The 13801-nt window shown below is 41.6% G+C and overlaps 2 protein-coding genes across 3 annotated transcripts; both read right to left on the reverse strand.

The window, feature by feature from the left end:
* Positions 1 to 115: 115 nt before the first annotated feature.
* LOC122780396 (regulator of G-protein signaling 13-like) lies at positions 116 to 3277 on the reverse strand. Of its 2 annotated transcripts, none has more exons than XM_044043304.1 (5): positions 2701 to 3277; positions 2295 to 2354; positions 1914 to 1975; positions 1632 to 1798; positions 116 to 1447 (listed from the first exon to the last, which is right to left on the reverse strand). In XM_044043304.1, the coding sequence occupies exons 1-5, from the start codon at positions 2778 to 2780 to the stop codon at positions 1259 to 1261; spliced, it is 558 nt and encodes a 185-aa protein (XP_043899239.1). In that variant the 5' UTR covers positions 2781 to 3277; the 3' UTR covers positions 116 to 1258. The 2 variants fall into 2 exon arrangements, with proteins under 2 accessions (XP_043899239.1, XP_043899238.1); XM_044043303.1 differs by having other exon boundaries at positions 1914 to 1978; positions 2701 to 3274.
* A 3645-nt stretch (positions 3278 to 6922) lies between these two features.
* si:ch211-117l17.6 (regulator of G-protein signaling 21) lies at positions 6923 to 9820 on the reverse strand. Its single transcript, XM_044043496.1, has 5 exons — positions 9639 to 9820; positions 9467 to 9562; positions 9330 to 9385; positions 8371 to 8537; positions 6923 to 7441 (listed from the first exon to the last, which is right to left on the reverse strand). Exons 1-5 carry the CDS (start codon positions 9713 to 9715, stop codon positions 7256 to 7258), a joined length of 582 nt encoding a protein of 193 aa, XP_043899431.1. The 5' UTR covers positions 9716 to 9820; the 3' UTR covers positions 6923 to 7255.
* Positions 9821 to 13801: the final 3981 nt, after the last annotated feature.

Raw genomic sequence — 13801 nt, forward strand, 5'->3', positions numbered from 1 at the left:
CACAGCACTGAGTGTGTGGCATGAAAAGGCACGAATGACACAAAGTGTAGTGGTGCGTATGTTTTTTTCTTGTCTGTGTACATTTGTGAGCAAAAACAAAAAGAAAAACACCTCCTTCCATATAAGCAGTTTAAATAATTTAATGCAATTGAAATAAATCACTAACATTCAAACAAGCACAGTGACACTGCAACACAGGTTCTACTCAAATTATACAATAAATAAAACAATGTTTAGCTTTTAAGTTAATCCACTCTTCACGACCCTAAGGATACATTCAAACAACGTGTTTCGGAAAGCAAACACTCGGGCCTATTTTTAGAGCATGCAGTGAGCATGCCCTGCTATGTGTGTGCGCATGCAATGTGAAAACATACTAATTCTATTCCATTTCCACTCAGTTTATTAGACAAAATCACAACTGTTTCACACAAATATGTGCACTATTATGTCTGTTATCATTTAAGAAAAAAAAAAAAGTACTCATCCCTAGTATTTTCCATGAGAAAAATCCCTTTTACTTTGCTTGTTGCATGTTCACCTTAAAGATAATAAATATTTGCACAAAATATCACCCACAGGCAGACTAAATCTAGAAAATAGAATTTTTGACTCTCAAATCAGTCCAATCCAGAAAAACGACAGAGGAAAAGTAGGAATTCTCTCTTTAAAAGAATCCCAGAATGCCTCTTGCACAACCAAGTAGCCGTCTTCTGCTTCCTTTCTCTTTTACTAAGTCCTGTTGATTTCCTCTGATCTGTCTTGAACAGCTCTTTTCTTTTCTTCCTGACAGCTTACCGTATGTCAGTGGCAGTTAAATGCCACCAGTAAATACTGCGCACACTCCCTCTCAAACACAACCGTTAATCAACAGATGCATCTTATACATCCTCTATCGTAATCTGCACAGGAAACACCTCTGCAAAGAAGGCCAAAGGAGGTCCGTTGCATGGTTCGCTCACGCAGCTCCAGGCATCGGTGACCCCGCGGATTCTGTGCCTTATCATCCAATGCACGTGCACGCTGCAGGGTCATAAGTCATGTTTCGCTGCTCTCCCTCATTGCCGTGACCCTCCCGTGACGTGACTGAGGCTTTTGCTTCCGGACGCGACGTTGGCAAGGCGAGGTGTGAGGCCACTGTGTGACTCTCCTGCCTTCTTTGTTGTCAGTACTTCCCCTGGAAGGAGCTCAGACATTCCAGTTATGGATTTCTTTTCTCAACGTCCTTTCTCTCCCTCTTAACCCGCCGACTTTGCTTTCATCCCTTTGTCGCGTCGGTGGCAAAGTTCTCCAGGAGAGTTCTGTAAACGTCAGAGCGGAGGAACCGCGGGTATGAGTCTCTCTCCATTAGCCCGAACACTATCTTCTGAGCGTCGTCAAAGCAGTGCATGGTGGGAGTCTTGACATTCCTTTTGATCTGCTCTCGGGTGTGATAGTCGATGTTGATCTGCAATGAGACATGAGATAGGAATGAGGGCATCTGAGCCAAGAGCGAGGTTTGAGCAGGCACTTCTGTGCGATACTCAGTAAGCTCCAATCTCCATTATTCAGTCTGAGCTTAGCGTACACAAAGATTCAAGTTCATGTTTGAATGTGTATGAACGGAAAAAGCCCTCTGTGAGTCGTATTACCTCTTTAGGAGATTCTGTTTTGATGAACTGCTCGTAAATCTTCTTGGCTCGCGAGGACATTCTGAATGAAGGCCTGATCTTCTTGTAGTCCTCACAGGTGAGCCAGAACTCAATATTCTCGTCACTGTACTCGGATTTGAGAAAGCAGCTGAAGGTAGCCAATCCGTCTGAAGAAAAGGACAGGAAATATACAGATGCACAGATGTAATTCCCCTTAAATCCCTATTCTCACAAATATAATTTTCTGTAGTATTTTCATACTTGGGGGAGAATGCAACCTACATTTAGACTCGAGAAGCCTTTCCAGTGACTGTGACCATTGTTGGACATCTTCTAAACTTAGCCTGCTGGGAGAGAATGCAAGTTGGATTACTCAAGCAGAATCAAATTTGGGGGAAAACAAAGCAAGGGAGCACTGCAGAGGCTGCAAAGGGAACAGAAGCAGTCCAGTCAAGAGAGCACAGCATTACGGGGCTTATCAAATTTGTACAAAAATGTCAAGTCATGGGATATGATGGTGTGTGCGTGCATGCTGTGCCAAAGCAAACACGCTGTCTCTCGTCCATTTGAATCCTTTCATGATGCCATAGATGGAGATGATAGGAGCAGGCTGGCTATTTTAAAAACTGAAATGTATGCAAAACACTCCATAAGTCTCCTTACCTCTCTGAGCTTGATGAGTGTGAGAACATGCACTGGAGTCGACACATGAAGTCCTTTCCTCTGTGTGAAAATAAGAAATATGTTATAATTTATCCCTTGTCGGAATGTGGTGAGTCTCCGTTAGTGACCAGAGGGGAGAGCATGTGGTGGAGTGACGTTAGGTTAGAAAGCATTGTCAACTTTAGGTTATTTCCCGGAAACCTCACCAATGATCTTTATAGTACAGTATTTTCCTGTGTGTGTGTGTGTGTGTGTGGTTTTACTCCTTCAGGGTTTGATAAGAGAACCTGAAGAAGCAATCCCTGTTAAACATTTACAATGACGCTAAAGAAATACGTTTTCATGGAGCACCGAGTTGGCACATTTACTGGAAAGCCCGGCTGCTTAAAGTCAAAGTTCCACTCACATGTTCTTGTTTCTCCTCCTGTCATCTTTGTCCATGATGAAGTGCTGGGTGTTGAGTGATTCGGTGATTAGGCTGTTCATTGTTTGATTAAGTCCACACTCTCAGGTTCTCGGTGCTGGTCATGCTGCGGCTGCGAGATACTTAGGAGGGTTCCCCCTGCGATGGGGCTTTATATACCAAGGTTTCCTGTTGCTATGGACTGGGGCTGCTGGGATACATCAGCAGCTCAGCCCAGACTCAAGAGGAAGCACCCCCTTCCTCCCCCTCCTCTCCCTGTTCCTCCTTCTTCTCCTCCTGCCTCACTGTCAGAAACAACACATACTCACACTGAAGTGAATCTATGCCTGCCTCCTCTTGTTGCCTTACTCCCTCTTATGTCTCTCTGTTTCCTTTCCTCTCCTTTCCATCTGCTGCTGTGAAGTCTTCCCTCCTCCACACTGGACGAGCCAAACAGGCAGTCTCTGGCTGAAAGCAGGCTGTGTTCACATTATTTTTAAATGATGCAAATGACAGTGACTGTGATAGGCAAATTGTGACCTTCTCCCACTGTGTGTGTGTGTCTCTGGATCTTATCTGAGATGGGCCGGGAAAAAAAAAAGGCAAACCTGTTGAAAACAAATGGAAGGATCCTCTTCCCGCCTCTCTGCAAGCAAGAAAAATGTCAACTTTAATATATATTGATGCCACAATTTGGCAGGAACTCATGCAAATCCAGCCATATGTGAAAAAAAAAAAAGAAAAAAAAAAGAGGAAACAAAAGAATTGATTGCAACAGAGTCTCAGCGAGGCAACGGGAAGTTATGACGTCATGGCTACTCTCTTGTTTCAGCTTCGAAACTATTACTTCACTGCTGAAAAACTTTAAACACGGTCAGAGTCACGACCTGAATCTTTTCATGAGAGTTAGAAAATTTTCAAGTACGAGTTGTGTAATGAATAAGGCTAATTCACCTCGGAATGAGAAGACAACGCGACGTCAAATTCGTTTTTGGTAGCTTTTGTCCGTATGTCCGTACACTTGTAGTCTGTAGTTCAGTCTGTAAACTTCTCATAGACTTAAATACATACAGTGCATGCCTTGTTTTTTTCGCTTTTCCCCCCTGGTGGCCATTCAAGAGAATGTTTGTTTCAGGCACTTCTACATTGGCTTCACTTTCTGATATTCTTCATGTGCCGTCTGTAGTGGCAGCAGAGGATTCTGCTAATGGCTAGAACTGAAAAGAGTGCAAAGTGTGCAAATCGCCAAAATTCAAAGTGGCCGACTTCCTGTTGAGGTGAGGCCATAGTCCCGATCTGTGTTTTTGTTCCTCTTGGTCTATAACATGTTCCCACCAAATTTCGTAAAAATTCAGTGCAACTTAAAATTGGCTCATTTTTCATATTAGGGGGGCGCTATAGAGCCCTCGGGAAACACATGGGTTCGGCCAATATGACATTTTCGCCCCAGCTGACGTCCATACATCCATAAGTTTCCAGAGTTTTTATTCATGTTAATCCAATATATCCAACAATAGGTTCCATTTCAGCCCCTGACTAGTGCGGTCTGACCTTTTTTGTCAATCAAAAAACTGGTTTATACAAATTGGCAGATCGACTGTTTGATCTATGATATGAAGTTGTAGTCGTCTCTTTTCAGGAGGACATTCATGCATTTAGTTGTTGACATAGAAAAACCTCCAGATAATTTCAATCACTGGATCAAAATCAGCTGAGAGAGCTGGTTAGAATGAGTATACTTGTGGCTGAGGTAGAGCGATTTGGAGATTAAGGAAGAGAGTCAAGGTTGAGATGGCTTGGTCACGTGCAGAGGAGGGGATCATGATTATATTGGACAAAGCATTTTGAAAATGGAGCTGGGGTGGAGGAAGGAAAAGAGGAAGACCACAGTGTAGGTTTATGGATGTTGTAAAGGAGGACATGAGGACAGTTGGTGTAACGGAAGAGGACAAGATGGAGGCTTTAAAGGAGACTATCTTGATCAATGGTCGATGTTTTTTCTCCTAAGAAGGTGTGCAGGTTTTTGTGAAGGTGCAGGTTTTCTCCTGTTGTGAAAGGCTTGCATTCACCCACTAATTCTGATGTAACAGCGGTAGGAGGATGAATCCGCGAGATAACAAGTAGTCTAATACCCTCTGAGCCAACATGGCTTCTGCCAAAGAATCCCAACAGTCAGTGATTGTCTCACAGTCTTGATTGGTTTTGTGTTAAAACGGAGACTATTCAGCTTTAACTTGTCTCCTTCTGTACAGGTGTATCACAATGCACTTCTCCAACAGAAGTCACGTGTAACAAAGCTGCGGTGGCACATTTGCAAGAAAGGCCGTGGAGGACCCACTCCATGCAAATGTGGCCACCCCACAGTCCCTTCTCTCCATCCCGGTCAGATGTGGTCCTGCGCATTTGACTCTGAGGTGAGATGCTGTTGCATACAGAACAACACAGTCTACTGTTCTTCCTCGGGTAATATAATAGCTTTATACCAGAAGCACAGGCAAGTGACGTGTGATATTTTAGACACAATGTTCTTTGATGGATGAGTCATGGATGAATTTCATTCAATTTCTGTGAAGGTAATCGAGGGATATTTACTATTTAGTATCAGTTTTACAAGGAGACAATATCCTCTTAGAAATTCCAGCAAAAAATGTAATTACCGATAAATCAAAAACACATGACAGACTTTCTTTAGTTTTACATTCAGTTACCCTCACTGTTGAATGCTTTACGCTTTAAGGAAGTGGAAGAAGATTTACCACAGGAGTGGAGTAGTCACACAAACTTATCCAAGTCTCTCCTGTTCACCACCTGATGCCAGAAGGGCTGCCCTGTTACCAGCTGCCCTTTGGCTTTGGCTTCACTGTTGCCACTCTCCCTGTTTTTGCCCAAACACGGTGAGAAGCACTGAACCAAACACCAAAACAATGAACGGAAAGCTGTCCCCCATGTCAGTGTGTTTTGACACGACCTTTGTTTTTCCCACTCTATGTCTACAGTTACACTCTGGCGTAACAGCGCGGTGTGCATACACACTACGACATGCGACACATTATCATTAGCCTTTAGCCTTCAGATCTGGCAGTAAAGTTCCCTGCGTGTAAACAGTCTTGACGAAACACCACCGTGCCACAGATAGCGCTCACTTCCTTTTCATTGCCATGGTGACCGTGCCGGGGCTTTGTGAAAACAGTGACAGATTGTGTGTGAAGCCACAGTGCGCCGTGTGATGCGGGAGACGTGGGACCTTTGTCGCGTATATCAGGAACAGCCCCTCACACCCCAGTGGACTGAGAGTTACTGACGTTTGACACGGAGACTGTGGGCGCTCGGCACAGTCGAGATCAGAGCGCGCTTTTTCTCGTGACACCTGAGAATGTGCTTCAAATTTATGACATTTATATGCAATTTTATTTTAAACACAACACTGGAAACAAAGTGTGTGTTTATTCCATATTGAAGCATTATTAAACTTAAGATGAAAGCGTTTACCTTTAGTTAACTCACATTTGACTGAAATGCATGTGTTTTGATGCATTCCCCTGTCTGTGATGTCAAAACCCCTCCATTTACTGTATAATCCCCAACCCAAAAAAACAATTTAATCCCAGTTTTTTCAGGGTTTTGGTTAAGTTAATGTTAAAGGAAGATAAGGCCCATCCAAACCTTTGGTGTAATCATTTACTGTGACTTCAAAATAAGTTTAACCTTTTATTAACAGGAAAAAAAAAGGACGATCATCATTAATTCACGCACAGTTTTTCAGGTTGTTTCTGTGAAGTAAAGCAGCTGTGCATCGCTGTCTGTGTGTGATGAGATTATTCTCCTAACAAGGCAGCACATTCGGACCGGTCCGTTACACACCAGGTTGTCTGATGACTCCGGTGTTGTCGTTTAAGCCCCGGGGTTATTATTAGCTGCCTCAGTACTCCCTTTTTAAGGCACACTTTTTAGGAATAAGGCCATTTACAGAACAGAGTAGGATCAAGGGTTAGTGCAGGGTTACTTTTTTCCACTTTGGTTAACCCTTAGTGCTGCTGCGTGGAATCATCTGTGCACCTAATGAGAGGTTATATCACACATGTGACCAAAAAGAGACACTCCTTGCCGGGTGAGCTATGGAAACTCTTCTTTATAGTCATGCCCATGCACACACACGTCCAGTTAGTCAATCAGATAAATATAAACTCAGACTTCTGACTATGAGGAGAAGGAAGATACAAGACTGTCCATTAATGCCCATTTATGGAGCTCTGAGGTTTTATTCTGCACATCAGAAAGCACGTATCGGTCCCGTATCATTTATCACACTGTTCTCACAAGCTGACACTTTCACTTAACGCATTTTAAACAACAATGAACTCCGCAGAGTCGTCCAAAACACTCACATACTGTGCATGCAATCGTTATTTCTCCCCTACATACAAGCACGTTTTCCCACTTACATTTACTTTTCTTCATCATTTTGAAACATGGCTCCAGTTTGCTTCCAAACTTAAAGGACACTACTCTGTGCAAATTGAAATGCAACATGGACTCGGCGACTTTGATGGAACAGCGGCTAAATGTACCACATAGACCCGGATTTGAGCTTCAGACTACGGTACGCGTCTGAGAGCAGGAATCTGGGGCGAGAGTCTCTTTCCATCAGCAGGTAAACATGTTTCTGGGCCTCGTCGAAGCAAGAGTGGCTCGGTTTCCGCAAAGATTTCTTGATGTTCTCCCTAATGTGGTGGTCGACATTGATCTGGAAGACAGAACAATGAAGAAATGTCAATACGCTGTATATGTGAAGAGCAAGAAGATGCTTAAAAACAATCCTTTTATGAAGCTATCCTACTTTTCAGACATCGTCTTTGAGTACCTAGATGAGAAAACTTCCACCTTCCTTATTTTTGTTAGTCTTGTGAAAACACAGCACAGGCCAGTAGGGAAGTATTAAAATAGCATTCAGTCCCTCCTTAAAAGAACATTGTGCGATATTATCAAACCACTCTTTCAGACACCCTCGCCGCTGGACATGTTATGTCTCCTTGCAATTCAAACAATCAGGAAATTGCAACCTTGCCATCACCAGTGGCACAAAACCAAACAATGTGAAAGAGTCGGGGCGGAATCAGAACCGCTTCAGATTTGTTTTTGAGTCAATGGATGAGCCGTTCAGCCGACTGAAGAGCAGAAATTCAAGAATTCCAACGTCGTAACTAATGCACAAAACATTCGGTTTGCCATTTTGACAAGTAGCAAGTATTTCAAACAGCAATGTTTGGCGTTTCAAGTGTTTGCTGCATTCCATTCCATTCAAGTGCAGCGGGTTGCCAGATTTTCCGGAATACAGAAAATAAGACGCTGCACTTCTTCCACTGTGTTGCTGGACAATCGCACACACAAGAGATGCCTCTTCATCTCAGTGGAATAACAGTGAAAAAACACACAACATCTACTACCACACACATCCATATTGCATCATATTTATTGATAATGTGAGGGGTCAACGCTCGTGTGTTGCAATGTTACTCTCCCCTATTTTGTAATATTAGTTTGAAACATGTGGTTCATATTTGGAGCAACAGAAGAGGTTCAGGGGGCGAAGATTTTTGTGTAGAGTTTTGTGTGAAGTTGTTGTTCAGGCAGATCACTTCAATGTGATGAACCACCGAACCCTGAGCGACTGACCTCTCTGCACGCCATGGGACGGATGAACTCGGTGTAGATCTCCTCTGCTTTCCAGTGAAGTTTGTCCGGCGAGTCGGTCGATCTGAAGTCTTCACACGCGAGCCAGAACTCAATGTTTTCCTCGCTGAACTCGGACTGCAGAAACGTGTGGAATGCTGCTAAATACTCTGAGGGAAAAGATTTGAGAAGTATGTTAAAAGTGTGTTTTCCCTCATCGGTTACAATTCCAGAAAGAGCTGTCGAATGACATCATGCTATTTTGATTGAGCCTGTGAGCTTCACATGACTCTCTGGGTTTCTCAATAACCGTGACAGTGACATTGTCACGCTGCACACAGGAAGTGATTTATTTTATGTCATGAGAGACAGCGGTAACGGCAACATTGCACGAGTTAAGCGTCGCATAGAAACACGCGTGATTTAACGTGACTTCAGAATATAAACAGACATGGAGGTGGATTGTCAGCATCGCGTGCTGCGATGTTTCGTGCTGAAAAACACAAAAGAGCTTGTGGATGAAGCCAGTATCAACTTATCTTGTACAAGTTACGGTTCCAAACTAAAGTACGCCAGTACAAACCAGGTCAACTCGCTATTTAATATTTACAATTTGAAATCAGGAAGACTGACGTTAGTATTGTGTCTGCTAATCCCTCACAATACAGGAAAATTTGGCCAGATAATCTGTTCAAATCAGCCAGATCACGGTTTGATGGGATAAACACCTCTTGTCCCCACCCACCCCTGTGCTACCAGTGTAGACACTCAAACACTCCCTCAGCATGGTCTGATAGTATTGCTTGACAGAGCCTGTTTTCACATGAGGTACGTAGCAAACAAATAATCACTCCATTGTTTCTGTTCACAACCAACATTACAACATCAACAATGACCAAAAGCACACAAACACACAACAAAAGTTACACACTGCATCTTTAAATATGTTTTCAAAAACATACTTTTATCCTGTAACAGTTTTTCCAGAGTTGGGTCGAGTTCATGGTCGGTCTGCCAACTGCAATATAAGGATAGATAATAAGAATTATCATACAGTATATATACATTCAAGTAATTATAATAGTACAACGTAAATTACCCGGGTTCTGAAGGATATAGCCCATCGTTTATTTTTTGCACCTTTAGGCCCTGGATGTCTGTCTTACGCCTCTTATAATTAAGAACAATATCAATCCTGCAAAACACACGACATCAAATTCAATACAAAGTTTCCCCCAAACGCCCTCCTCATCAGACTGTCACGCGCTTACCTTCTGGGCCGCTTCACATTTTGCATCAGATCCCTGATCTCATAAAACCGAATCTTTGAAAACAAAAGTTTCGGCATTTTAACATCGTTTGTTAAGCGTTTGTTTAAAACGAAATCCTGTGAGGAGTCACAGTTGCTGGACGTGTCGGTGAACAGGCGCCGTTGCCTCCTGTGTTCACTTTTAACAAGGCCGGGCAAAGGTGTCATCGCGATGACGGCGAGGGCCTGCTGGTACAGGTACCTAAATGCCTTTGGGATACACATACAGCTACTGCTCACACTCACTGTTGTCACTGACTCACCGCTGTAAAATTCCAGATGAAAGGGCATTTATTTTGACTCTGATTCCTGGAAGAAAATGGTCATTTGTTGTTGGCTCTGCGTTACTCATGTATGTATGTGTACATATGGGCATATGGGCATTTTTATGTGACAAATATTTGAACATGAAAGTCATCAGGAGGACACTGTGTGGCCATAACTGGATATTTGATGATACACACCACCACACCACAGAATAGATCTCTGGGCGTGTTCTGCAGGGGTTGTGACCTTTTTTTGTGGATTATATGAGGTTGTTGTATTAGCAAAACCTGTGAAAATTAATATGCAGTTTAATGACTTATAGAATGTTTGCTGGTTTTTTTGTTTTTTTTTTACTAATTTCCAGCGATAAATGTGTTATTTGATCACCAGACAGACACAGGTCTCATTCCCACAACAGTAGAGGATTGCAAAAAAATGAATAGGATTGACAAAAACTCGACACCATACACATCATACTGGTTTGAGTGGGTGTGGGTGTTTATGTGGGTGTGCGTGGTCCCTCAGGGAGCGCTCTATTGTGGAGACTGTGGGTGTGCTGAAGTCTACAGTAGGTTCTTCTCATACTTTCCACTGTAGACCAACAAAAGCTGCACACAAACGTGATAGGGGCTGGGACAGTTGACTGTTAAGTGGCCAACACCCTTGATATTATACGCTTGATTGAAGCGTGAGTTCGTCGGGGAACGTGAGAAAGATCAGAGTATGCAAAAAAAGGAGAGAAAAAGAAAGTGACACGGCTACATGATCAGCCTGTGAAACGGCAGATGGTGTTGATGAGGCAGTTTGTATTTATGCTTTTTTTTTTCTATTAAGCTTTATGTCATATGTTCGTTTTTAAGATCTGTTACCACATGTGTGTTAACTCAGCACATCTGGCTTGTCGCAGGACTCCTTAGTCCAAGTGACTTTTGTCATGTGTACGTGTATATGTATATGTATATAAAAATATATACATATATGTAAATATATATATATATGTATATATATATATATATATACAGTACAATTTAATGCACATAATTGATGATGTATTGTTATTGTGATCCCCATGCAGGTGTGTTACCACACCTAGGTACCTGATGTGCTCCCTGTCTCTCTTGTGCTGATTGGTCTCTGTTTTGGTCACAACTCTGTTGTGTTTCTAATCCATATGTTTACTCTAATCCTGAGTAATGACGTGGATCCTTTCAAGTTTGGTGTTTCCAGTTGCTGTGAGTTTTATTACCACTATTGGTGGTTTTCCACTACACAGTCCATTACTTATAGTACCTGGTACTTTTTTTTAGTACCTGCTCTTGTGAGGTTCCAAGCTAGCTGAGCTCCAATGATTGGTCAATGGGGTGTCGACGTCCGACACAAGAGTCAAACCGAACAATCAGATCAGTTAAAGAGCCTTAAAAAACTTGAAAACGTGCGTTAATCTCCAACATTTAGCTACAAAAGGTGGCGTATTTGACGACAGCACATGCCCGAAAGCGGCGAAAGGCAACACTTTTCCAGAGGGACAGCGACTCCAAGCGCGTGACTTCTTTTTTGAATATATTATTCAGCACTGCGTGAGATCATATAACGGGGGCTTGCAACATACATTTGTTTATATTTAAAAGTGATTCACCACGGTTGAGTTGTTTTCTTATGTGTGCGACAGAGGCACAAAAAGGACCCGATAGTTTCAGTAATCAATATCTGTTCCGGTTGTTCAGTTTTAGTTTGTATCTCACATCACACATTCATGCAGATACAAGCAAACACACACACAACTAATACAGTATATGCAGGGGGGAGTATAAGTCATCAAAAATAATGAATACATGTATTTAAAGTGACCAAAGGACGATCTTACTCATGACATGTAACATTTATCTCAGTGGAGTCTTGACGCCAGTGTTTAAACCACAAGTTTAGTATCTTTTGGTGATTTACTGGCCTTATAAAGAGAAATATGTAAACCTCTCTATATTCATCATTTAGGAGTAACTCTATGTGGTCATGCGGTGACCGCATATTCAGGCTTTACAAAATGCGTTTCTTTTTTTGTGTTCTTATTTAAATTTAACATTTTTTGTTTCATTTATTGGACTGGACTTTTTTTAAGGTTTCTAAGCCTATAAGTATTTTTGCTGAAGTCTATTGTTGACTGTTTTTTTGCTTTGTTTGTTTTTTATAAGAGGTGGAACCTCAATCTGAGGTAAGTCATGGTTGCAACAAAGCAAAAATCAAATAACGGGGCGGGACATTTTCACTTTTACGGTCGCTATAGTGACACATCAAATTAACACGTCCACACAGTTTTGCCTTTTGTTACATGAGATATGAGAATAGCCTGGCACTTGAATCACAGACGAATGGTTGAGTCATGATTATACACACCGAGTTCATTTCCCCTTCTGTGGTATAGTTGAGAAAGAGAGAGAATACAGTAGAGAGTAGACAGTGTTAATGTGACAGACCTGGAAAATTCTGTCAACATCCATTAAAAGCCATTATGTCTGATGATGGGTGAGACTAAAATCATAACAGATGAGGGAAAACAGTACATATTGGGCCTGATTTGACTACGTACTTATGATAGAACTTATAATTATATGTATATTTAATGACTGACTGTAACTGAAAACACTGTCATTGAAAGATTGAAATTAAGTCAACACTGCAGCTTTAATAACACGGTCAATTAACGCGTAACCGCAGAATAAAAAACGCCAAAAGACCCAAGTTTGACCCAATTTTTATGATTTAAAAAGTGTTTTTTTGTTTTTTTTTTAGATTGATAATGGACACATAATGCGTCTGTGTCCAAAAATACGCTTGCATTATTCAAAATGACCATCCACCCACTTTATTTGAGACTTTATTTGAGTCCGCTGCGTGAATACCAGACTCCTGCCTGCACTGTGACGACAACGAGGCGACTGAACACGACATGCGTCACCTCGGCAGCCACGCATCAGATAGAAATCTACCACTGTGTGCTTAAAAATAAACCACTTATCTTGTGAAACGCACACGTCGATGAAAAGATATCAGGCAAACCTGTTCAACGGTCATTCCTTTGACATGAAGTCCTACTGTATTTTTAGCCTGTCAGCTTTTTTTTTTTTAATTAGTTTTTTTTTCTTCCTCGTTCATCAGAATTCAACTTTATTTCACTTTTAATGTTGTTTCACATGAAATGAGGACGATGATGTATTCAGTTGTCTGTAAAATCCCCATTATTCTGAGCACTTTCATAATCTCTGCTTTTCATAAACATGTTATTTAATGTAATTGTAGAGTAGAGCAATTCAGAAAATATTAAACTATATATGAAAATGGACTTTTATGAGCAAATCCTAGTAATGCAATGATCTCTCACACAGACACCAAGCATAATAATAGACTTTACTGCATAATGGGAACTTTGACTGTTCATCTTTTGTTCACTTGTCTTTAAAAACTCTATTGATCCTCATTACTTTCAATTATTCTGAGCACAGAAGAAAACAACAGATGATCTACTTTTTAATAATGTAGAGCAAACATAGCAAACTATCAAGATGCTTCATGGTTTCACAGTTCAAATTCACTTCTTCTGTTCACTCCAGGTTTCGTTTTTGTAATCATGTGTCTCTTAATCTTCTTCCTTGTTCCATCAGAATTACACTGTTTCACTTTGCATTTTATTTCAAGTAAAATGTCTGCCATTATCTCAAGGCCTTGTGCGTGTGTGTGTGTGTGTGTGTGGGGGGGGGTTCTCCAGGTTCTCCAGGTTCCCCGGTTTCCTCCCTCAGTCCAAAATACATGCAGTTTTTGGGGGTTAGGCAAAATGTGACACTCTAAATTCACTTTAGATGTGAG

The sequence above is a fragment of the Solea senegalensis genome, linkage group LG14 (assembly GCF_019176455.1).
Source record: "Solea senegalensis isolate Sse05_10M linkage group LG14, IFAPA_SoseM_1, whole genome shotgun sequence".
In the NCBI taxonomy this organism is placed as follows: domain Eukaryota; kingdom Metazoa; phylum Chordata; class Actinopteri; order Pleuronectiformes; family Soleidae; genus Solea; species Solea senegalensis.